General features: G+C 39.9%; 1 protein-coding gene across 1 annotated transcript in view; it reads left to right on the top strand.

The window, feature by feature from the left end:
* enox1 (ecto-NOX disulfide-thiol exchanger 1) overlaps nucleotides 1-11,974 on the top strand; it is a 163,608-nt gene extending 151,634 nt beyond the window's left edge. The window contains exons 13-15 of the mRNA XM_052142133.1: nucleotides 4,979-5,078; nucleotides 8,729-8,814; nucleotides 11,330-11,974. Coding sequence (XP_051998093.1) covers nucleotides 4,979-5,078; nucleotides 8,729-8,814; nucleotides 11,330-11,461 — 318 coding nt within the window. The 3' untranslated portion in view covers nucleotides 11,462-11,974. The remainder of the gene's footprint in view (nucleotides 1-4,978; nucleotides 5,079-8,728; nucleotides 8,815-11,329) is intronic.
* The last annotated feature ends 15,224 nt before the right edge of the window (nucleotides 11,975-27,198 follow it).

The following is a 27,198-nucleotide window of genomic DNA, read 5'->3' on the forward strand; positions in this document are numbered from 1 at the left end:
GGGAGAGGGCATGTTGGCCGTGTACTGCGGAAAAATGTACGCCCACGAAGGGGGGCGGAGACCTGGCAAACTGAATTGCGTAACCGAGTCGAATGGTCCGGTGCAGCCAGCGTGACGGGTTGGGCAGTGAAAGCCACGCCTCTAAACTCCGTGCTAGGGGCACCAAGGGGACGGGATTTTTGGACGTACCCGGCGGGGCTTCGTAGCGGTGCGGAACAGGTAACGTGGCATCGGGAGGCAACGTGGTGTCCCGAGGCTCTGGTGCTGAGAATGAACTCAAAGCACTTACCTTGCTCCGCGCACCCGGCAGGGGGCGGGTTCGTGACTGAGGAGGAGGTCTGATGCTGGCGTCCTCTGGACTCGTCTGAACCGGCCGGCCGGGGAACAGTCATGGCGCTGAAGGCGGGGACACCGCGTCCGTGGACCTGGGACTGTTGAGGCCTGAAAGCAGAGTGCCGTGAGAATGGCATTTGCAGGCCATGTGCCCCAGAGACAAAGGAAATAGCTCTTTTATTGAGAATTTGGGTACCGCAGCCCGTGTTAGGGGGTGTGGCAAATGAAAAAACAAAGGATTCTCCCCCCGGCCCTCCACCGGGGGACGGAGCGGTCTTACCACCTCCGGAGCTAACGTCTTGGGCTCTGGGTGCGTTGTCTCAGGAGCGCCTGGGAGCCTTCCGGGTCCTCGAGGGGGTCCGTGAGACAGGGGGCGTGCGCTTCCCGCGGTTTGCTCGATGCTGGGGCTGAGAGCTGGGCCCGGGTTGAGGCGGAGCAGGGGCTTGCCTTCTGGCCACGGGAGGACGCCCTCGGCGAGCAGACGGGGCATGGGCCGTGGCGGCAGGCTTGCGGCGAGGCATGATGTGAGAGATGGCCTCCGTCTGCTTCTTCACCATGGAGAACTGCTGGGAAAAGTCCTCGACGGTGTCGCCGAAGAGGCCGAACTGGGAGACAGGGGCGTTGAGGAAGCGAGTCTTGTCAGCTTCACGCATCTCGACCATGTTCAGCCACAGTTGACGTTCCTGGACCACTAGCGTGGCCATTGCCTGCCCGAGTGCTTGCGCTGTGACCTTCATCGCTCTCAGGGCGAGGTCGGTCGCTGAGCGCAGTTCCTGCAGCGTGTCGGGATCAGGGCCACCCCCGTGCATGTCGCGTAGTGCCTTGGCTTGGTGGACCTGCAGGAGAGCCATGGCATGCAGGGCGGAAGCGGCGCGTCCGGTGGCGCTGTAGGCCTTCGCTGTCAGTGAGGAGGTTGCTCTACAGGTCCGGGAAGGGAGTACGGGGCGACCTCGCCAGGTGGTAGGGGTACCGGGGCATAGATGGATCGCAACCGCCCTATCCACCTGGGGAATCGCCTCGTACCCATGGCGCGCTCCGCAGTCGAGGGTGGCGAGGGCGGACGAGCCTGTGGCGATGTGACGAGTGGAGAGGGGTGCTCTCCACAAAGACATCAGCTTGTAATGCACTTCCGGGAAAAACGGGACCGGGGGCGAGGCTGCGAGTGGCACCCAGACCCCAGGAACCAGTCGTCGAGCCGTGATGGTTGTGGGGAGGATGGAGGGTTCCAGTCCAAACCCACGCTGTCGGCTGCCCGGGAAAGCATGTTCGTCATCTGTGCGTCGGCCTCAGCCTGGGCGTGCAGGCCCGAAAGCGGCAGCCCAGGGGAGTCCTCAGCATCAGATAACCCGCTCTCCGATGCCGCGGCGAGCTCATCGGCTTCCATCGCAAGAGGGTCGGCCGACTGGCTGTGAGGCGAGTCACCGCTACCTCGAGCACGGACGGGAATCAACGAGCGTGTCGGGGCGCGGGTAGTCCGAGGGGGCGTACCCGGTGGAGCTGCACCCGCTGCCATCCCCGAATCGCCTCCATCGCCAGCCGCATCGTCCTCGATCCCGTGGGAAGAAGGAGCGACACGGGGCGGCTGGAGTGGCTTGCTCACGGTTGTAAGCAAGCCGCGACCGCAACGTTGTCATGGTCATGTTCTCGCAGTGAGAACATGAACCATCCACAAACGCAGCCTCGGTGTGATCACTACCCAGACACACGAGACAGCGTCTGTGGCCGTCGGAAGCGGAGAGCACTCTACCGCATCCAAAAACAACACAGGGGCGGAAGGGCATCTTTATAAAGACGCGTCCTTAAAAGGACATTCAACGCCGCTGTGTTTTGCTCTTTTAGAGGAAATTACTCTTTTAAATAAAATCACTCTTTTAGGGAAAAAACTTGTGAGAGTTTTTAAATCTGCACTGTCGATGCCCTAGGGGCAGGAATGCACAGCCGTGCAAACAGGAGAAAGCCGCTGTTGTGCGCCATAGAATCCAACAGCATGCAGCAGAGGGATAACAGGAACTCGGTGTGTACACGCAGCAGTTGCAGACACGACCATCGGCTCCGAAGAAATTTTCTGAATGAACTCCAGTATTTGCGCCGCTTAAATACCCGTATGTCATTGGCCTTTTTTCATAGTCCAGAGGTGAATATCGGCGCTCAAGAGAGACCCCTAGTGTCGCTTCTCTGACACAACGTGGAGAGAGCGACAGAAGGGGAATAAATGTTTGAAAGGCAACTGACAGTATATAAGTCTTATGGACCATCGTGAAAGAGCATTAATTTCACAAAATGCTTGAATTGGCCCCAAAGATTGATGAAAGTACTTATTTTTATAAAGTTATATATGAACAATATAGTGTACATTGTGTGCTGCTGTATGGCAAATTCCAATTCCAATTGAACATCCTGTTGGGTTGTGTCCAATTCAATTAAAAATCCTACTCTGCTGAATTGTGGATCATACTTGGGATCAATTTCCAAATGCCTGAAGGTACCACGTTCATCTGTACAAACAATAGTACGCAAGTATAAATTCCATGGGAACACACAGCCATCATACGCTCAGGAAGGAGACGCATTCTGTCTCCTAGAGATGAGCGTGTTTTTGAGCGAAAGGTGCCATTAATCCCAGAACAACAGCAAAGGACCTAGTGAAGATGCTGGAGGAAACAGGTAGACGAGTATCTATATCCACAATAAAACGAGTCCTATGTCGATATAACCTGTAAGTCTGCTCAGCAAGGAAGAATCCATTGCTCCAAAACTGCCATAAAAAAGTTTGCAAGTGCACATGGGGACAAAGATCTAACTTTATGGAGGAATGTCCTCTAGTCTAATGAAACAAATATTGAACTGTTTGGCCATAATGACAATTGTTATGTTTGGAGGGAAAAGGGTCTTGCAAGCTGAAGAACACCATCCCAACCGTGAAGCATGAGGGTGACAGCATCATATTGTGGGGGTGCTTTGCTGCAGGATGGACTGGTGCACTTCACAAAATAGATGGCATCATGAGGAAAGAAAACTATGTGGATATATTGAAGCAACACCTCAAGACATCAACCGTAAAGCTCGGTCGCAAATGGGTCTTTCAAATGGACAATGACCCTAAGCATACCTCCAATGTTATGGGAAAATTGCTTAAGGACAACAAAGTTAAAGTATTTCAGTGGCCATCACAAAGCCCTGACCTCAATCCGATGTGTGGGCAGTTCTGTCTGGAGGAATGGGCCAAAATTCCATCAACTTATTGTGAGAAGCTTGTGGAAGGCTACCCAAAACATTTGACCTAAGTTAAACAATTTAAAGGTACTGCTACCAAATACTAACAAAGTGTATGTAAACTTCTGAGCCACTGGGAATGTGACAAAATAAATAAAAGCTGAAATAAATATTTCTCTCTACTATTATTATGACATTTCACATTCTTAAAATAAATGAGTGATCCTAACTGATCTAAGATGACCCAAAATGTCAGGAATTGTGAAAAACATATTTTTGTGTTTAAATGTATTTGGCTAAGTTGTATATACACTTCTGACTTCAACTGTATATAGCTTTTAGACCCATGCTATATGCACTACTGTGTCCTTTTGAGGTCATCCCTGAGGGTATCTGACAGTGCACAATGTGTAGGCAAGACCATTTGCTATGAAGCATGCTTTGATTCAGCCTCTATGTGACTTATGACTTGCCATCTGAGCAGCGTCTTAGAAGGAGAGGCTGTTAAATGTCAATAGGCATTGATTTCTCTGAACACACCAGACAGCTGTGCATTTTGAGTAAAGTTTAGCAGTATGACCTACTCAAAGATCAGTTTGCATGATCTCATCACTCATTTATCTTCATTGTGGAGATTACACTGCATGACATGATTACACTTTCCATGAATATAGCCACAAATACTTTGTTTTGTTTTTTGAAAGATTTTATATAAACATATTTTATATAAACTATTATCTAACGTACAATTAACCTAGCACGATAAGTAGCTAGTTTTAGGCCACATCCACACTAATACAAAGTAACATTTATCTTTTACAATGCTATCAAAGTGAATATCAGACACAACAATGCCGCTACAACATGTGCCGCCATCTTGATCGTTTTGGGTAAATGGATCACATGACTGTGTCACATGACAACATATATGTCATGTTTTGTTTGTTTTTTTTATGTCTGTTTTCCGTGCCCTCACTACAACACAAAGACAGTGTTTTCAAATGTATCCCCTTGGGAGAGAATTTTCGAAAATAAAAATTTTTCAAAAATGTAGCTTTTCTAAAATGCTCTCCCAAGTGGATGCTATCATTATAAATATCATTATTAAACTGTATGCCAAAATCTTGGTAACGGTAACTTGTTACCTTTGTTGGTAACAACATTTTCAAACCTGCTAAAAAAAATTATAGAAAATAAAACGACTCGTATAATATAGCCACAATTAAATGGCTGGTCAAGCTCAAATAATATAGCTTGACATCCTGAAGTTGATGATCAATGTTTTCTGATGGTAAAGCACCTCCTTTCCTTGACTTTTTTAAACATACTTTCACACAGATTTTTTTATAAGTTTCAGGCCCTATTTTATGCCCTATTCATGAAAAGTGCTGCATCCTGATGTTGTGTTTTCTCTTTGTATGCATGTGTACAGGGTGTTAATGGCACCACGTCACTCTACCACCATCGAGAGAAGAATAATGAGGCGGTCATTCGGGGTCCTTTGAGATCAGAGAAAGAGGCTCTCTTGCTTGGTAATTATTCCAACTCCACTTGATCTATAAAACATTTTGAGCTGTGTGCTGAGGGGTTGGAATAGCAGATGTGCTTGGAGGATTGAGTCCTTGCTTTAAAACACATGAGGGCAATGAGGTGCAGGATCAGCCAAGCAGTTGAACACAAGGCTGTCCAGGCCATGTTTGAACCGGTACGATAACACTGGGGAAAGGTGGATACTGCGACAGCTGTGCAGTGGGGAAGAAGTCAACACTCTCTGTCATGTTTTAGGATGATGATCTATTGGAAAGGACACGGGGGAGCTGTTCTTCTCTTTGCCAGGCGCTTCATTTGCTCTAACCCAGAGAAGACCACACAGCCTTCACTCTAATGGTTGCACAACACTGGTGCTCACAGAGAGGGCATGTGCAGTTGGGCTCATAACATTAAAAACCCCTTGCAGAATCTGTTAGTTGTTTAGCATTAAAGAAATTAGAGAGATAAAATCCTAAAATAAAATCATTATTTTATTTAGTCTCCTCAAAGAAGCTGAAAAACATATAAACTAGATTTCATGATGGTTTAGTGTTCAATAGTTTAATTACTCAATCTCAATAAACTTATTATATCCGTCATCCCAGGAATAATTCGATGTAGTAACCCAGAAATACAATCCCACAACAGTACAGATGCAATGAAAACTCAAAGCGTGTCTCCCATTAAAATCACGCAGCAGCTCTGCTCACCCCTCACACACACACACACTTTAGTGCAATCCTCTGAGTAGCAGGCTAGCAGCTAGTTGTTTACAAATGGCAGCTGTGGACTCCTCTACTTTCTCAATGCTTTGTGTCAAAGATTTTTGACCAATCACAGCCTGCAGCACCTCCCACAGTCTTCTACTGTCCCTATACGCCCCGAAAGTATCTACTCTGGGGTAGGAGATAAAAATCCCCCTAAATGGTTCCGAGGAACTATATAGTTCCTTAGGTGAGAAGGTGACGTAAAGTAGTCATTGGGAAAAGTACCTAAAATAGGCTTTAGTACCACCAGTAGGAAAGGGCCTTATGATGAGAGAGTTTACATTTTTGGGTGAACAATTATATTTAACATGTGTGTTACCTCTTTAAGCATCAATGGCTGCTCACACGTTTTTGTGGTAGAAGTGCATGTCAATTGTCAAAGGGAATGCAATCGTTTAATTGATATTTGTGCTAATTCAGCTCTTATTTTTTTCTGAATTAATTTATCTATTAAGATTTGAAATGGCTTCATCAAGGCATTACAGTACTGCTGGTAAATAATAATAATAAATACAAAATAGAAAGCTATTTTTATGATTCCTTTTGTAAAAAAAAAAAAAGAGAAACATCTTGCGGATGCTGCAAGTAATATGTGAATTTACTTATATGCTGAACTGTATTACGTCTTATTTTCCGGTAAAATATGTCTAACAAGTCTAACAACTCCTACAAGATACATTTACTTGAGAAGCAAAATGAAAATATTGTTTTCAGAGAAATCTTAAAACATTTTGTGGGGTTTATGATTTAAAAACTATGGGGTACGAGTAAAGCTTGATTCAAAAGGGAAAACAAATATTGTATTGTTCCTGTACACATTGAACACATCATTCAAACACACCCTATGTTTCAAACCCTATTGGCAAATAGTTTTGTCTTGTTCCAAGCATGAACCCTACAAAATTTGCTAGATTTGTCTGAAAACAAGATCATTTGCTTGTCAAGTAATTATTATTATTATTTAATTATTGAATGTTTAAGTATGATCAGATGTTTTTCCAGAAAATAAGACAAAAAAGTTGCTAACTACATTGAAGCTTAAAGGTGCTGTAAGCCATTTTTTCATGGAAAGGTATGCAAAAAATATTCCTACTCCCTCAAAGATATTAATAAAAAAATTGTCCTGAGATATCTCACTGGTCTCTGTCACAAATCTAGACTCTGTTAACAGCAAACAATGTGTCCACTGTCCACGGACAATGCAACTTTCTGCCTGTCAATTATTTTGCGTGTTCTCTTAGTGTGGTATTTGCGGCAAATTATTGAGGCATTATGCAATTTTATGCCATGTTGTTCATAACAGTTGTCAGTTGAGGGTGCAATATTACTACTGTTGTTTTTAACAACATTAACTGCTTTTAATAAATCGCATTTGGGTATCTTTGGAGTTCGGATTTTGGAGAGAGGGGGCGAGGCTAATCCAACGGCTCAGTCTTGTGGAAGTAGAATGTCTGAAATCGCTTAAAGCACCTTTAAGCAATACAGAATATCAGTTCGCTAAAATGAATCTGAGTCATTGGACAGCTCAATGCTACTCGAGAAAGAGGGTACATTCTTGGAGAATGTGTTTACTTGCTCAATTGTAAGGCGGACAGTGATGTAGTGTTGTTATGTTCCACTGCTACTTGTTGGAAAAAGTAGCTGACTGCTGGAAAAGCTTCATTATTTTGAAAACAGCTACTGATATTCTGCTCAAAATGTATTTAAGTTAGTAGCATTGCTACCTTTAGGTAGTTACTCCCCAACACTGCAATTTGCTGCATTGGTGGAACAGGAAACATCAGACAAACTCAGAGGCTCTCAACCAGAACAGCAGAAAAGCCAAACTCATTTTAGTAGAATGATTTGAATGGACGGACTGTAGAACACAAATCGTTTAAGTTTCTCCTCTCAACTTTCTACATTAGACTGTTAGAGCTGAGAAAGAAGTTTAATTTTCTTATTTGGATTAGCTTGCCTTATAAACATCATTTCAAATGCCTCCAGATATTTTTGTCACTTTTTTGAGCATGCCATTGAAATAGGTTTTCTTTAAAATCATTATAACGGTTTGGTTGATTTACTTCTGAGAGTATTTAAAAACAGAGATATGTTTATCTCCATCATAGCAATGCACTGTAGCAGAACAGAGAGGTAATAGTGCACATACATTTTTAATCAGTTTTGTCTTGTCTGCCAGGCAAAATATAGAACATATCCTTAAAACACAATAAATTTACTTGAGAAGCAAGATTTTTATACACAATAAGACTTGTTATAAAAGAACACACAGTATCCTTATTTTAAAGAATAAACCTCACAAAACTGGATTTCTGCTTAAAAGTAAGTAAAGTAGAATTAATTTCTCTGAAAACATATATTACACCAGTCTTATAGTACACAGATTATACCAGTCTTATAGTACACAGTTTTACTTCTTGAGTAAATGTATCTTACTTTAAGGATGTTTCGATATTTAACTGGAAAGCAAGCCTTCTTGCAGTGCAGTCTCAGCTATTATGCACTGAATTTCAAAATCAAAGTGGACATCTTGAAAAATCCTCTTCTCTCCTCAAATTTGGCTTTGTGAAAGTAGTTCTAGCAGAGGCAATTGAATTAGGCTCCTTCGTAATTGGCAGTGTTACGACCTATAAATCAAGGAAATAAATATTGGCCCAGGCCCTTCAGGCAAGGCACTTATTTCTCTGTCTCTGCATCAGTGCTTTACCTTTGCAGGACCTCTCCAGAAGTAATCAGCTTAAGAGGGGGAGGTATGCTTTTTTTGCTCCAAGCGGCATATTTATGACTGTGCAGGCTGCATCTTCTGCCTTGCCTACTATTCAGTGGCAAATGTGGCCACATATGTTCAGTCACAAGCCTGTTCTATTGTCTGTCTCTCTACACAGGAATTATATCCACCTTCCTCCATGTTCATCCATTTGGAGCCAACATTGAATATCTGTGGTCTTACATCCAGAGACTTGATACAAAGGTGATTGTTTGTGTTATTTAATGAATCGAGGTGTAATGACAATGAGTTTACAGTCATAATGAAAAATAAATTGGACTTAAAACAATTGTCATATACTGTATTTGTCATGCATAATTTTAATTAAAAATAACCTCATTTTGACCCCATGAAAAAACTTGACTATTTTGCAAACAACAGTGGCCACACAGCGTAGCTATTTTAATTTCAATAGTCCCATGAACAAAGCCACTGCATAATGCAAATAGACAATAGTATGTGTTATTTACACTAGGCTGCAAAAAATATTGAAGTTTGTAGCTTTTAGTCCATCTCTGTTAGCTTTGAAGCCATCTGCAGTGGCAACAAAAAGTATGTGAAACCTTTGGATTAAGCTGGTTTTCTGCATTAATTAGTCATAAAATGTGATCTCATCTTCATGAAAGTCACAAGTATAGACAAAAACAATGTGCTTATGCTAACAATACACAAACAATTGTAATTTTTCATGTGTTTCTTGAACATATCCCATTAAATATTCACAGTGCTGTGGAAAATGTAAGTGAACCCTTGGATTTCATAACTGGTCGATCCTCCTTTGGCAGGAATAACCTCAACCAAGCATTTCCATTAACAACGGATAAGACCTGTACAACTTTCAGAAGGAATTTTGGGCAATACTTCCTTACATAACTGCTTCAACTCAACCATATTCTTAGGATGTCTGGTTTGAACGGCTCTCTTAAGGGCATTCCACAGTATCTCTATTGGGTTGAGGTCTGGGCTCTGACTGGGCCACTCCAAAAGGTGGATTTTCTTTTCTTTTAAAGCCATTCTGAAGTGGATTTACTTTGATGTTTAGGGTCTACTGAGCTTCAGCTGGCGCACAGCTACCCTGACATTATCCTGTAGGATAATCTTGATAAATTTGGAAATTAATTTTCTCTCGACTATGGCAAGCAGTCCAGGCCCCAAAGCAGCAGCATGATTTTTTCATGTTGGTATGTGGCACTATTTTTACGACATATGTAGTTCTTCCCAAACAAGTCAACATTAATCATAAGTCCACAAAACATATTCCCAGTAGTGTTGTGGAGTGTCAAGGTGGTCTTTGGCAAGTAGCAATGTTTTCATGTTAACACCATGCCAATGTTTGCCATATAGTAGACCAGTGAAAATAGATGTTAACCAGTTCCAATGGTTCCTTCATGTCTTTAACTGACACTCTAAGGATCATTTTTACCTCATTGAGCATTCTGTGGTGTGCCCTTTGAGTCATCTTGGCTGGACGGCCACTTCTAGGGAGAGTAGCTCAACTCTAGTAGCTCTAACCCACACTCCAATCTCGTTTCATTAATTGGATGCCAGGTTTGCTAACTCCTGACTCTAATAAGCTTTTGTCATTAGCCTAGAAGTTCACATATTTTTCCAACCTACACTGTGAATGTTTAAATTATGTGTTCAATATGTACAAGAACAATACAATAATTAGTGTTATTAGTTAAAACAGATTGTTTTTGTTCATTATTGTAACTTAGATGAAGATCAAACCAGATTTTGAGACAAATGTATGCATAAATGCAGGTAATTCCAAAGGGTCTACATACTTTTTCTTGACACTGTATATGCTCGTTTGCATGAGTTGACCAAATGTACTTTTTAAAGTACCAAAGTCTTTCTCTTCCAGTAAAACAGACCAAAAGTATTGCTTACTTGTGTGCATGGGAATACTCAGGTTTGTATTTAAAAAAAACTCTCTAGAATAAACAGGTCCCCTCTAGCTGAATTATAAAAAGTGTGTAGAATTAATTAATTTTAAAAATGTCTTATTTGCTTTCACGTGATTTGAGTTGTCATGTCCGATTTTGCTGCACTGTAACAAAAACTAAAGGCAATTGGCTATTTAAAAATAAGGTACACACCCTTTGATTTATCTCATCCCAAATTCCTGTTTCAAAAGGAAAAGCATCAGCATAGAATAGAATAGGAAAACTGTGCTTGTCAAGCCATTTCATGGGGTCTTTTTGATAAGAACAGTTGACTATAGATACAGTTTGAAGAAATGTTTTAAAGACTATAACATCAACATTCACTTTTTCCCCTTATCTCTTCCTAATCGAAACATTAATTTACTTCAAATAAGAGTAGAGAAAACAAGCAGTTTTACCCTCGAACATTTTGGCCAAAATACGGAACGTCAAGGCTTTATTCCAGAACAGGTTTAAACACTACTTCAAGCTCCTTCCTCTGTTATTTATATGCACACTAGCACAACAGATTATATGAAATTGTGAGTCTTTAAATGTGAACTAGCGATGAACTTCTGTCTTGTTGAGAGCAATTGTCCCACCATGCTGGTTTACTGGTCTTAGTTCTCTGGTTTTTCTGAAATCTTGGGCACTTGCCTGCTGTTCAGGCTAGGAGAAGAGCTAGACCAGCTTTGCCAGGCTGGGAGAACAGCTAAATCAGCTTAAACTGGCTAAGGCTAGTTTAGGATGTTTTTTCAGAGGGTAAGCTTGTCACGTGTTCCTTTCCTCAGATTTCGGCCAGTGAATTGGAGAGCCTTATGCTTCGGCTGCCCAATATGTTCAAGCAGGAGTTTAGCGGCGTTGGTGCAACGTTGGAGAAACGCTGGAAGTTCTGTGGTTTTGAGGCTCTCAAGTCAGCGTGACTCACAGAAACACATTCACTGACACCGAGGACCTCTGGAGGACAGATCTAGAGTCAGTGAATTGGGCCCGAGTCTCATAGGCACAAAGAACCCTACACTGCTTTCAGATCAAATGCTCTGCCAGTCTCGATTACAGACTCTGACTCAGATGTATTTACTTGAAAAAGCTCTTTCCAGACTTCTGTGCCGATTACGTAACTTATCTGTCAGTGGCGGCGTCCCTGAAGACTGGGGAGATATCCAGGAAAACAAGTGCTACTCGTTTAAAAATAATGGAATGTTGAATATGGCACACAGATGTGTAATAGCGGCCCTCTGCGCCCATCAAAACCAATGTGTGTGAAGATTATTTCTATTCTGAAAATTAATTAAATACATGGCCAAAGTGCTGGGGTGATAGACAAAAGTTGCACAGCTAAAGCTCTAAGGACATTTGGCTGTGTATCAGACCGTCCATTTATGTAGATGATGTATGTAATGTGCTCTTTGTGTCTTGATGCACTGTTGTTAACAATCTGCATATGTAAATTATGATTTTCTAAAAATCTATTAAAAAACTTTTTATCCAAAATCTTATGCTGCATGTTGTTCTTTGAGAAATCAATGTCTTTCCCGTACAGGGTTGTGCATTCAGAGTTAAATTATGAAGACCTTTGAGATTCTAATTCAGTTCTGAAGTGTTTTTTCAAGCATTTTTCAGGGTTTCGTCCATAAAATGCTCTTGTATGTAAAAAATACTTTCTTATGCCACCCAGCATTTCTTATGACTATAAAATGCTGCCATTATAAGTTCAGTTAGATGACATGCATGACTGTCATATTAGAACAAGTTATTACAATATTAATATTATTATGTTAAAAAAAAAAAAAATATTAGAAAGGAATATTGAAGAAAATAGTTTGTCATCCAATTTGCTTGTCCTATGCTTTTGTCCTTTCCTGATTCTTTTGCTGTGGTACACTGTTTGTCTCTTTGAAGTTAAAGGGGTCATGACATGGGTTTTTTTATTGTATTATTATGTTCCCTTAGGTGCAATTATAGTATTAATATATATTTTTTTTAAGAAAAACTTTTAAAATCTAGTGATTTATGACCTTTTCCCACCCTGTTTCTCATCCTCTGATTCAAACAGTCTGTTTTGGGGGCGTTTCCATTTAAGACTTCAGTGTTAACGCCCACTGTTATGATTGGCTAACGTCAGTGCCTATGTATCAATTATTGACGCCCCCAGCCAGAACAATATGCAAGTAAACTAAGTAAAAACACTGTGATTATTCATAATGAATGAAATTGCGCTTTAAAAAGTAGTTTAAAGTTTAAAATAGATTACTTACAGTTTGCGTCGTCGTTGTTCCCAGAATAGTCGGCACGGACTTATCTTTGAGCAACAGTTTTCTGGCAAAGCCAGCATCATATTGAGATTTGTTCTCAAAACAGTCATCCTTAAAATGTACAGAACAAACGCTTAAGTTAACACTGCCGTGACTGGGACGTCCGCAAAAAATAAACTGCATCCATTTTTCCCTGACGTCTGGATCTTTCGGCAGCTTATTCAGAGGTTTTGTTTGACCACAGCCAGGAACAGCACATCTGTGTGGCATCGTAATTTTCCTGTGCACAAGTAGTCTCTGTCAGAGCTCGCTGTCCATCGACTGAACACTTGTGAGGCGCACGGCGATACTGAAATGAGCGTAGTTGTCTTGCGCTTAAAGCGTAGTTATCTTGTGCTGGAGGCGGTCATATGCAAACGCTGTTACGTCACTTCTAACCGACACGTCACTTCTAACCATGAATCCAGAACGAGCTGTATTTTGAGCTTGATTTAATAAATGATTCGTTTAGAATGGGGAGGACGTCTTAAAATATTAAACTTGCAGGACGTTTTAATGATACAAAGACCTCTTATATACCAAAAGATCAAGGCAAATTTGGTTTCTCATGTCATGACCCCTTTAATTTAAAACTTTCAACAATGTGAAATGAAACTGTAATGTGATCAACCTTGAACTACTTTATAGCCATATAGTTTTACAAAACTTTAATAAGTAGTTCAACAACAGAGCGCTACAATGCCCGCCCACTTTTTCAGTCGTATTTTTCCCATTCATTGTTTTAGGGTTTTAATAAAATCCTTCATAAAAAATGTCTAAGCCATGCAACAAAATAACCAGCTCTGAGGTGACTCACAACACTACAAACTTTGATTTGAAGCAAAACAGGATTTCAAAATCATAAAAATGCTACAGTAAAAAAAGGTAATTGGTTAATGGGTAGTTACATAACATATATGGTAAGAAATTTGCATATAGTTTATGTAATTTTGTTTTTGTTATATAAAAAGTATGAATTTAAAGTAAAATTAAAGGTAAAAATGTATTTTATGTTTAACAATAGAATGCATGATCTTTTTACGATAAACTATTGTTACAATATGGTGAAAAACAATAATCAGGCATTCCAAGATGTTCCCATATGATCCATTACATTTCATTATATTTTATTAGAAAAGTTATGTTCTAATTTTTAAAGGTGCACTCAGTAATATTTTTTCTCATTTAAAAAGTTTTAGTTCTAAAGAAATGAATAGTAATTTTGAAACATATTTAAACTCGGCAAAAAAAGAAACGTCTCTTTTTCAGGACACTGTATTTTAAAGATAATTTTGTAAGAATCCAAATAACTTTACAGATCTTTATTTTAAAGGGTTCAAACAATGTTTATCATGCTTGTTCAATGAACCATAAACAATTAATGAACATGCACCTGTGGAACGGTCGTTAAGACACTAATGTAATGACATGCTGACTCTAGAATCTTGAGATGAACCCAAATGCGGGAGTTTATTACACAGGACACTGGAAAAGCAGGTAAGCAAGCAAGGTTAGTATTCAGGTGTGGTACACAGTTTTTAGAGACAGTCTACAGTATATTCAATCAGAGAGCCAAGGCAGAAGGTACAAATCCATAAAAGTACATTTCCAGAACAACATGTGCTCAAACAGGTAACTTAAACATCAGACGGGATCACAGGTAAGTCACGTGCATGAACAGAGTAGGTTAGTATATCAAAACACAAAGTATTTTCAGAGTTTTCAAAGTCACGTTTCCTGAGCGTTCAGATCGGCTCGAGGTATAACAGGTACATTTCAAACAGGCAAGCAGATGTGCAGTAAACACGGTTTTCACAAAGTCACTTATCTTTCACGGCTGGAGCAGATCATAGACAAAAAGGAAGGACAAGCACAGGTGAGTAGAAACGGCGTATTCTCAGTAACTTGTGATGTATATCCAGAACAGTTCATAGAAAAACTGGTGAGGCTAACACAGGGGAGTTCACATCAGCGTGAACGTGCCTTTGGCATGCCGCATGGAGGCATGAGGACTGCAGATGTGGCCAGGGCAATAAAATGCAATGTCCGTACTGTGAGACGTCTAAGACAGCACTACAGGGAGACAGGAAGGGCAGCTGATCATCCTTGCAGTGGCAGACCACGTGTAACAACACCTGTACAGAATCAGTACATCCGAATATCACACCTGCGGGACAGGTACAGGATGGAAACAACAACTGCCCGAGTTACACCAGGAACACACAATCACTACATCGGTGTTCAGACTGTCCGCAATAGGCTCAGAGAGGCTGGACTGAGGGCTTGTTGGCCTGTTGTAAGGCAGGTCCTTATCAGACATCACCAGCAACAAAGTCACCTATGGGCACAAACCCACCTTTGCTGGATCAGACAGGACTGGCAAAAAGGGCTCTTCACTGACGAGTCGTGGTTTTGTCTCACCAGGGGTGAAGGTTTATGGACTCGCGTTTATCATCGAAGGAATGAGCGTTACACAGAGGCCTGTACTCTGGAGCGGGATCGATTTTGGAGGTGGAGGGTCCGTCATGGTCTGGGGCGGTGTGTCACATCATCATCGGACTGAGTTTGTTGTCATTGCTGGCAATCTCAACACTGTGCGTTACAGGGAAGACATCCTCCTCCCTCATGTGGTACCCTTCCTGCAGGCTCATCCTGACATGATCCTCCAGCATGACAATGCCACCAGCCATACTGCTTGTTCTGTGCATGATTTCCTGCAAGACAGGAATGTCAGTGTTCTGCCATGGCTAGCAAAGAGTCCAGATCTCAATCCCATTGAGCACATCCGGGACCTGTTGGATTGGAGGGTGAGGGTGAGGGCCATTCCCCCCAGAAATGTCCAGGAACTTGCAAATGTCTTGGTGGAAGATTGGGGTAACATTTCAAAGCAAGAACTGAGAAATCTGGTGCAGTCCATGAGGAGGAGATGCACTGCAGTACTTAATGCAGATGGTGGCCACACCAGATCCACACTGTTACTTTTAACCCCCCCCCCCATTTATGTCTTAGATGTTGAGTCTTTTTATGTTTATACTGTACTAGGGCTGTCAATCAAATCAAACTAAATTAAAATCAATTAATTTGTAATCAAATTAATAACATGGTGTCCTGATTAATTAATCCAAATTAATTGCATTTAATCGCATATACAAATATTTGCTGAGAAAGCCCCTCATATAACAATAATACAATATATAATGATGAAATAATTATACATAGTTATCTTTAAATATTTGCCAATTTTATATATATATATATATATATATATATATATATATATATATATATATATATATATATATATATATATATAAATAGAAAATATTCAGATAATTAAAGTGCATTACATTCTTGTGGAGTCCAGAAGAGTTAATCATTGTTAAGACATTACAAAAAGCGGCTTTAGAATACAATGTATTGTTTACTACCATAATATTGAACATAAGCCAATCATTGGCATACAGTTCACAGCAATCTATTTCACAAATGAATTTGTCAATCAGTTCGAGATTTATTATGAGGGCTTGTTTAAGGACCTGTAAATTTGCACCTGCGTCAGATATGCTTGTGTAGTGTCTTGGGTGCTTTGGGTCATAAACATACATTTTTAGGTCACTGTGTAAAGTTAAATATAGTTTAATAATTAGTTCCACTGATCTATATGTACAGATCTATATATATATATATATATAGATCAGTGCTTAGATCACATCTTGAGATCCCTTGAGCTGAAGTTTCACTTACTGCCCTCATAATAAAAAAGCTTGCATTTCTCAGGAATCTTCCTTATTATGGTCCAGGGGCATTGCGATTAATTGTGTAAATTTGTGTAACGCATTATTTTTTATAAAACTAATCGCACTGAATTAATGTGTTAATGCCCTATTTTATATATATATATATATATATATATATATATATATATATATATATATATATATATATATATTTGCACATGTTAAGTTTGCTGAAAATAAAAGCAGTTGAATGTGAGAGGATGTTTCTTTTTTTGCTGTGTTTATAAAAGCATGACCACTCATGTGAGATGAAGAGTTCAGTTACATCAGTAACCTTATAAAAGCTCTTTTATACTACATGGGGCAGGGATGCCTCATGGGGTCAGCCCTGTTAGCATTACATGACCAGCTGAATACTATTTACTTAATCTCAGTCACTGCTCTGTTACTGGACACTTCTACTCATGGATTAAATTAATCCTGGTTTACTGAGCATAGTGAATTTCTACAATGACAATGGTAACTGAAAACTACTGTATTTGAATGATGCAGCATCCAGGCCACTAGGTGTCAGTGTAAGCCATAATTTGACATATTAAAAAAAAATACTGAGCGCACCTTTAATATTTGTTATGTACATTACATTGTATGTAGTTTAGTATGTAATGTTTATTACATTTTAGTGTCATATGCGTTACCATGATGGTGTTTTGTGTGAATAACACTGTGCACTGTCTCTAAATTTTTGTTAATGGAATTTTAAATCATTATGGGGCCTTACAGGAGGTTAGTATATAAAGTTCTAATTTAATAATATAAATGGTAGTGAATCATAAAATATACTGGCATCAAACTTACATACCATAAAGCCTTAAATATGGTCAAGCTGTGACGAGGCAGGAAAAGAATGAGGATCAAAGTGCAGCTTTAATGCAAACAAAAGATGAACAAAGTAACTCAGAATATAACGAAACGCAAGAAACCAGGCACAGAACATGACAAAACTGACAAAGGCAACAGGGAAAACAAGGGCTTAAATATACAAGGGAAAACAAGGAACACCTGGGGAAACAGTCAGGGAATGAGAAAACAATCATGGAGAATCAATCAAGGAATAAAACTACAAGGACTACAAAACTAACATAGGAAACTAAACAAGAATTCCATTGGGTCAGGAGGTGGAGCAGCTGTAGGAGTCGCCGCTAATAAGGCAGACGTAACAGCTGAGGGAGGAGTCTCTGGGGAGGAATAGTCGCAGAAAAACTGCCACGGGAGGAATAGTCTCTGGGAGAGTGGGCGGAGCTTTGGGGGAAATAGTCTCTGGGGGAGCGGGCGGAGCAGCGGGATGAATAGTCTCTGGGGGCAGAGCCGTGGAAGGCGGAGCCATGGAAGGATCTGAGGGCGGAACCGAGAAGGGCGGAGCCGCGGAAGACTCGGAGGGCGGAGCCACGGAAGAGAGCACAGGCAGAAACTGGGGAACAGAATCCTTTCTTCTTTTCCTCCTCCGGATAGTCCAAGTTGGCAACGCTGGCTCTGGGACGGACGAGACTTCCAGCTCATTGGCCGTGGCAGGCGTGGGCGTTGTCTCGTTGGCCGTGGCGGGACGAGCCATGGAAGGGTGGGGGGCGACCACTATGGGAGGAGATTTAAAGCCCTCTTCCTCTACACTTACAGTGAAAGGCAAGCCGCTAACTCGCAGAGCCTCCTCCACGAACTCAAGGAGCGTCCAGTGAGGATCCGCTGGAGGCAATAGCTCCTTTAGTGCACTACTAAGACCCACCCTGAAGAAAACCACCAAAGAGTAGTCTGGATAGTGCACTAAATTTGCCAGATCTAAAAACTCATGGACGTGATCCTCAACTGGTCCCCTTGCTTGAGGAGGAGAATTCTGATGGCTGCTAGGTCCATCTTTGGTCAGTTTTTCTGTGACGAGGCAGGCAAAGAATGAGGATCTAAGTGCAGCTTTAATGCAAACAAAAGATGAACAAAGTAACTCAGGAAACTAGACACAGAACATGACAAAACATGCAAAAACTGGGAAAACAAGGGCTTAAATGCATAAGGGAAAACAAGGAACACCTGGGGAAACAATCAGGGAATGAGAAAACAATCAGGGAGAATCAATCAAGGAATAAAACTACAAGGACTAAAAAACTAACACAGGAAACAGGAAACTAAACAAGAATTCCAAAATAAAAGCCCAAAACCAAAAGACAACAGGGAATATGACACAACCATTTCTGGCAACCACAGATGCTGGGTTTTTAACAACTTTTTACAGTGAGGTAAAAAAATTCAAACTCCGAGATCACAGTAGGTCAATCTTTAAAGGTTAAAAAAATTATTGTTGAAAATCAGTTTCCTATGGAGAAAATATATATATATATTTTTTACTTACAGAACCAGACTGTTGTGCTCTGTAATTTAAAAGGTATTAGAACTGGTTTACTCTGCTCTGTTTAATGGTGCTGTTTTTGTTCTGAACTTAATCTTAAGAATTTAGCATTCAGAATGTAGGTTGTACCTGAAGAGATCCCATTTGATGCACAGGATATCTGCATTTACTGCACTTTTCTCTGAGAAAAAGATCAAACAGTCTTAGAAGTGCAAAGAAATGTTAATAAGCTTTGAGGGAAAGCAGCAGAGTTCAATATTCAGTTTTGAAACAGGGCCTATTTAATCCAACTCTGAGACATAGTGCAGTTGTTTTCAAGAGCGCAGTGGAATGAAGTGAAATCAGAACTATACAGACAACAAACAAACAAGACAGTATTACCTCCTGGAGTATGTTTAAAATTCCTGTATCAGATCAAACTAAGAATGAGGCCCAGTTGAGCTCTCAAAACAGATTTTGAACATTTCTCTTCTGAATCGAAACCACTTATTTTTAAGCAATATGTCATGAATATGCCATGAATTACAGATTGTAGATTCCTCACAGCAGGTAGTATTTCATGGTATGCTGAAAAGTGCTGTTTCAGAAGAGGGAATGTATACTACACTGTGGAGATCTTGCCCATATAATTTCACTTTAGAAATTAGTCCACATCTGAATGGATACAAATATGAGAGAAAACAAATGGCACCCAACTCGCTCTATAGTTTTTATTAACTCACCACTTTACTGTATACTGAAAGCACCATTACATGGACTTTTAGAGCACTGATTCTTAAATTCTGGAGGAAAAACAGGCTTCATAACTGTTCAGAAAAATACAAGTTTACATATCAAGGAAGAATTATGAATAATCTACTGTATTAAACATGTTCAGATGTATTAACATTTGTTTTGGAGCAACCTCCTGCTTCTTCCATTTTCTCACAAAATACAAAAGATACAAAAGAAAAGTGAAATGTTTATTAAATGGCAAATTTAGCATTCAGTTCAATGTAGAATACAGGTTGGATTGTTAGCTCAGTTAATTGTTACCAAAGATAATCTTCCTGTGTTGACAGCTAACAGTGTAACAAAATAAAATAAATAATAATAAAAACATCATGTTAGATTATTATTACACATGTAAATGCAGAGACCATTTTGTTTGACTGGTGTCACCATTAATGGAACCTGCTTAAAATTAGGGAAAATATAACCATTTCTTTACAATTTGTGTACAAGAACTTGACAAATTATATTTATAGTAAAAAAAAAATATTCTTCTGCAGAACACAAATATTTTAAAAGAATATCTCAGCTCTATAGGTCCTTACAATGCAAGTGAATGGTGACCAGAACTCCAAACCCTCCAAAAAGTAGATAAAGTCAACATAAAAATAATCAATCAGACTCCAGTTGTTTAATCCATGTCTTCTGAAGTGATCCACTTTTGGGTTTTGGGTGAGAACAAACCAAAATATAACTCCATATTCACTGTACAACTTGTCATTGCAGACTCTATGCACGATCATGATTTCAAGCTCAATTACACTTCCTAGTGCTTGACGTATGTGCAGAGCACTAGATGGTGACATAGGAAGCACAGCAGAGTTATATTCATCAGTTTCTGATCAGTTTCTCTTTCGTAGGAGCTCGAGATGCTTAATCACATTGGGACATGCCCTGAGTGTCACGTGGTCTGAAGACAATATCCAGTTTATTGGCTGATGGTGCTTAAGCGACACCCTTAGGAAGCTACAACATGGGCTCCATAAAGGCACTTGCTTCGCGTCGTTGAGTCAGATTCTCTGTTCTTCATTGCACAATCTCATCTGGCCAGTGTTGTACCAATGACTCACGCCGAAGTGATGATCATTATTATTCTTCCTTTTGAGTGTTTACACAGTTTAAGAAGCAACTCACATCATTTTATACAGTGTAATTTCGGAGCAATTTTAATGTGTTTTTTTTCCAAACATTTCAAGTGTCCGATGGGGACAGCAGCACTGTTTGAGGCTCGCAATTTCTCACCATGAGGCTTTATCCCCACTTTTTCCAGTTCCAGATTCCAGATTGGAGCTCCATATGCGGGGGCAGTTTGGGATTTCGGCTTTGTGTCTGAGAAGATTGCAGCGTGAACGGACATCGGATTCTTCCTCGTGTTTGCTGCCCTCCCCTTGAGCAAAAGCATGAGTCTCATCAGACATGCTTTGAAGCCTAGCTCGGTGGCCATTTTCTGATGAACAAGCATGTGAAGGAGTTACCATGCGCATCTTGAAAAAAATAAAAAAATTGGAAATTCTGGATGAGAGAATTTGTCATTTGGAGGTAAGGAAACAAATTAGCCCCTTTGTCCATATTGTCTTTTTCTGTGTCACATATAAATAAGGCAGTGGAGGAGAGGCCTCTACCTTTCCCTCTCTCCCCTCCCCATTCAAAGCAAACTGCTCGCAGCAGAAGGGATCATGAATGAGCCTGGCTGCAGAATGAAGACGCTGGAATAAGAGAACATTCCCCAATAGAGTGTTACCATGGATACCTAGTGTGTGTGGAGGCTTCACGCTATTCTCCTCGGCATCCACGCACAACTTACCATGTCCCCCACTGAGAGCGAACCACATTATAGCAACTACGAGGAGGTTACCCCATGTGACTCTACCCTCCCTAGCAACCAGGCCAATTTGGTTGCTTAGGAGACCTGGCTGAAGTCGAACTCGTGACTCCAGGGGTGGTAGTCAGCGTCTTAACTTGCTGAGCTACCCAGGTGCCCCTTAGTTGATGCAATTTCCAGTGCTTATGAAGCGTGCGTGTTTACCTTTGCCTTAAGGTATTCAAATTCATTCTACGAAAAGCATGGCATCCTCATGGGCTTTGGCTAGAGGTGCATCCTTGGAGGACTTTTGCATGGCAGCAGAATGGTCTTTAGCATACATTTGTTAGATTTTTTTAATCTGGATAAGGGTTTGACTCCTGCTTCTCAGGTTCTCTCTGTTAGAACAGGAATAAACTCGTAAATCCCTCTGTTTTATTCAGACGCTTTAGCTCCCTTGTGTGTCGCTATATGCTTCCCACATGGGCATAGACAGTTGGAAACTACTGTTCGCATGGCGTGAATGTATATTGTTTTCAATGTGATCAAGCATCTCGAGTTCCAACTAAAGGGAACGTCTCGGTTACGTTAAGCATAACCCCAGTTCAGCTGCACAGGCTCGTGCCTTCATGCTGAAAATCTGACTTGATGGCATGAAGCGAGGCTTCAGACCACGTGACATTAAGGCCGTGTCCCGATGTGATTACGCAGTGTTTCGTTTCCACTCAGGGAACCAGGGTTACACTTCACATAACAGAGAGGATTCATGAAACAAAAACAAAAAAGGAAAATGATAATGATAATGATAATGTAGCAAAATATTAAAACATTGTGATAAATTGTCTATATTTATGAAATTTAAATTTACAATTAAAATTTAAAAGGGTTGTGAACTCTTCTAAAAACAAAAATGCATAACCTAGCTAGAGAAAACATGCATTTGTGCAATTTGAGCAGATTTAGCACTAATGACAACTTCCCTGTGTGACAACAAGCTATAATCTACCATATTTGTATTTTGTTTATGTTACCTTGTATATGAAGTATTGGGTTGTTTACATTTATGTTCAGAACATTCTAGTGATCATCTCTGATTCATTTCAAAGTGGAAATGTTAATTTCCAAATTAATTGCAGAAAAAAGGTTCTCCCATGTCTCAAGAATCATTGAAAGATTAATATTAGGAGGATTGCGCTATGAAAAATATAATTTTGGATGATTTCAGTGCCATGCATTCTTTTCTCCACAATTGTAGTGGCCAACATGATCATACAGGTAGTCCAGTGGCTAATTTACTCAAAGTATTTATAAAAAAAAAAAGTGATATGAAGAAATATTAAATAATGAATATAATTTATGATATCTTTGGGTTCTGTTAAGAAACTGGACCTAGCTGATTATAATTAATCATCTCTAATGAACAAAACATAGCCAACATTGCAATTAATAACAAAGGAAAAAGAAAAGATGTATTAATGCATGAAAGTAAACGTGTGAGCATATCAGCACTCTGAATTGCCAAGCAAGACCGTTTAAAAAAATTAACTCTCCAGAGATGATTTATTTTGTGCCTGCACGAAAATTATAAAAGTATTTTGTTGTCGTTGATGTTGACAGCTCCAAGAGACAGATATATTGCCTGGCCAAGATATTTTTACTGACCAAGGGAATGAGCAAAAATAGTGCTGCTGCAATAATGCAGGCCACTAAGGTCTGCCAAAACAGCACTTTTTAATGCCGCCTATTTGGCGTGTTTCTTTGTTTTCATTGCTCCCGTAGCTAATAAGAATGAATGAGGCCCTCTTGTTTTGGTATCAATCAATGAATACATTAAAGTGACAGCTCACCTGTGAGTTCACTAAATGTGTTCATATTATTCACTACAATGAAAATTCTCTCATCGTTTACTCATTCTTTTTTTCCATGGAACACTTAAGTTGAATTTATTATGAATATCCAGGCTGCTCATTTCCATATATTGAAAGAAACAAAAAAGTACCACAAAAGTATCATTAAAGTAGACCAAACAACTTGTAGACTATGTTCCAAGTCTTCTGAAGACATATAATATATTTATGTGAGGAACAAATCAACATTTAAATTCTTAATCACTGATAATCTTCCCCATAAGCTTCAGTTCCCATTTACTTTCATTATATGGAAATGTGTGGCAAGGATATTCTTTTAAAATTACATTTTGTGATCCACAGATGGAAAAAAAGACATACATGGGGTGAATAAATGATGACAAACTATTCATTTTGGGTGAACTGTCCCTGTAAGAACATCCCTTTTTTTAGGTTTCATTTCTGGGCCTTTGTGTTTCTCATCCATGAGGACTGTAATGTATTGAATGTCCTTGATGGATGACCAGTATGACAGCAACACACACAGTGCGCTGTTTACATGCTCAGATTGAACGGCTGTCTTTCGCTCCCATTTTGGATCCCTTTCTAAAACCGTTAGCCAGAGCTTGTTCTATTGTTCCCATCTGTCTGCTGCTTACATCACCGGTGAAGAGACAGAGATGTCGTATTTGTCCTGTGGGTGCCATCAACATGTCCATTGTCTCCATATTAATGAAATCCAGGTGACGTGATATAGGCAGCTCTTCACTCTGATTGGTCAAGGGGAACCTGTCTGACTGCTGAAGCACAGAGAGATTGCACTGCATTGCAGGAGCCCAGAGTCATACTTAATGGCTTCCATAGCTCGTAATTTGCTAGAAAGAGTTTTCCTCATTTCACTGAGAAACACATTCCTATCGTCAATGAGCTGCATATTTTTGCATTAAGATGAGCGATTTACCAAGGAAATGGTTTTAGCCGAAAACAAAAAATGAACTAGTGGGGCTCTCCAAGCAAGCCTACGTGAAATAGCTTGCTTTGTTAATGAGATTTATTGACATCGCCTATAAATAAACCTGGTAGGAGTGGGAATAGAGCAGCATTAGATGTGTGGATTTCTGCTAATGAAGCTGCTTGGCAGCTCTAATTAGCTTCGGCCTTTATGTGCTTTGTTTATAATGATTAGAATTTCAACCTTAAAGTCATTTACATAGCTCCAAATGGCATGCATTTTACTGTATGACATTTTACATATGAAATGTGAAATACATTTCATATTTCATATGAAAATCGTTTCAATCGTTTGTGATGATGTTGGGACATGGTGATCTTATTAAATCACCAAACTGGAAAACATTGCAGCTTCTCTGTGTGATACTAATTAGACTTAACTTGAGCTGACAATAATGTAAGGCTGTTATACATAGTACATTCAGGTGGAGCAGCAGAAAGCAGTTTTCTCTTAAGTCTGGTTTTCAGTAGATCTTTCCTCGAGATGCCTAAAACATCTCTTGCTTTCTAAACTTCAAACAATCTGTGCAAAATCTCCCACTGAGCATGGTTGGATATACAGGTTAAAAAGTCAGTTTGGTGCTGCTAGATATCTCTCATTCTTGACAGTGTGATGGAACGTGCAATAATACATTTTACGGTAACTTGAAGACTAGAAAAAGGAAGCTTCGTGCAGACAAACTTTGATGTTGCCTTGACAAAGCCTTGCCTGAAAATGTAAAACCCTTTAAGACATTTTTGTTTTAAGTTTAAAGTTATACAAACCTTGTGTACGTTTACTACAACGTCCCAGATAGCACACATACATCTATAAGATGTATGTGTGCTATCTGTTTAGATCTATCTGGAAAGCATCAAAATTTAATTAGCAACTGCTTTACATGTTAAAAAGATCAGATTTACAAACATTCTAAATCATAAATGTCTCAAAGATATCTGATGAATGTCTTTTTGAAATCTGTGAGGAAATGTCTTATAGATGTATTATCATATAAGACGTTAAAACAACATTAAAAATCAGGGGTTGCTAAGCATTTGATCGGCTATTCTGGGTAGTTGCTTGGGCTTTGCTAAGTGGTTGCTAAGGTGTTCATGGTAGTTTATAGGTGGCTGCTAGGTAGTTGCTAGGATGTTCTGGCTGGTTTCCAGGGAATTGCTGTGCAGATAATAATGTGTTCTGAGTCGTTGCTAGGCAGTTATTAAGGTTGATAAGTGGTTGCTAAGATGTTGCTAGTCTCAGCCTTAGACTGCATGCCCACAGTCTGTGTACTAAATGTCTGTTGCTTATAGCACACAAAACTGAAAAATGCTTTCTTGAACAATCAGAGCAAATCTGATCGGCTGGTTTGATGGAACGTCCTTGAGGAGACACACACAGGACATTATTAGTCCACCTGGAGGTTCCACACTGAGAGAATGAGCACTTATTAGGACAAAATAATCAAAGAATTTGCCCAAGTCTGCCAGGTTACTGACATAAAATCTTTTAAAGATATTCAGTTTCGTTTGAGGCACGTTGCAGAAAGTGAAGTGGATATCCACGAGCAGAGCTGCATTAGTTATGTCTGTGAAATTCTCTATAATGAGGATTTCTATGCTGAGACTCTTTACACATTTTCTGCTCTTCTCCTGTGGGTTTTCTGTGCAATCCTTCATTGAGACACATCTGCCATTATGTCAATTAAATATATCTGTCTTTAATTATGGTATGGTTCTTCTCTGATAACCCTCTAAAACTGACTGTGATTGGTTGCTTTACATGTCAGTTAGATGTTATTTCCTGACTAAATGGCCGGTTCATGACCTATTGAAGCGGCTATAGACCCCAGACCTATGCTGCAGTCATAGGTCTGGCTACACGTGACAAAGATTCTGCTAAGTTATTGATAAGGTGCTCTGCTTGGTTGCTAAACAGTCAAACGGAGTTTGGCTTGAAAAGATCTAAGATTTACTGTTTACTGCAACCTCCAAATCAAGCTTACTATTGGTCATGTGAACACGCTTACTTCCTGGTTTCCACGGGACCAGAATCTATCTTGGAGTTTTCTCGCACAACATTCTATCAGTAGTGACACAGGAAAGGTGAACACTTTTGAATTTATGTAAAAATGCCTAATGGGGGATGGTGCTTGTCAGTAATTCAGCAGAATGGCATCAATTTCAGGATACATGAACATTTGGAAGCAGCATTTTGATTTCTGGTGTGATCATATTGGGGATTATTGATTGTCTGCTACATGGGAAAACCGTTAGTCGAATCGTTGAGAAAAGGAACTAGACTGAAGAATCAGAACAGGCTGAAGGTCTGTGCAGAGTTTGGTTGCCGTAGCTTTAAAGGAGGATTAACTATTTAAAAATGTGTGGTCTCAAAAGAATAGTTCACACATAGTGAGGTAATGCTACATGCTTATCTTTGTGTGATGCTATTTATTGCATACATCAAGCTAAAGAATTTGTTCCAAAATCTATATAATTCAAGAAGTGGGAGGTGGGATTCAATCATTGAAGTAACTGAGAACAAATTGCTGAAATGACTTTCTTTTCTTCAAATGAACAGAATAATAATAATAAAAAAGAGTTCTGATAACAGGAATAGAATCAAAGCATCAAAGAGCCACCAAAGAATATGGATGGCAGCTATGGGCTTTCATAACAATTATATATAGCTTGAAGACTGACTCCAGCAGACCTCATGCCAGGAAAGAACACTTTTGTATTACTTTTGACATCCTATTATCCATGAATGTAACATATTTAAAAAATGTCTGAAATGTCTAAAAAAGTTAAACTGAAGGTTTAGGAGA

This window comes from Xyrauchen texanus, chromosome 14 (genome assembly GCF_025860055.1).
Source record: "Xyrauchen texanus isolate HMW12.3.18 chromosome 14, RBS_HiC_50CHRs, whole genome shotgun sequence".
Classification (NCBI taxonomy): Eukaryota; Metazoa; Chordata; class Actinopteri; order Cypriniformes; family Catostomidae; genus Xyrauchen; species Xyrauchen texanus.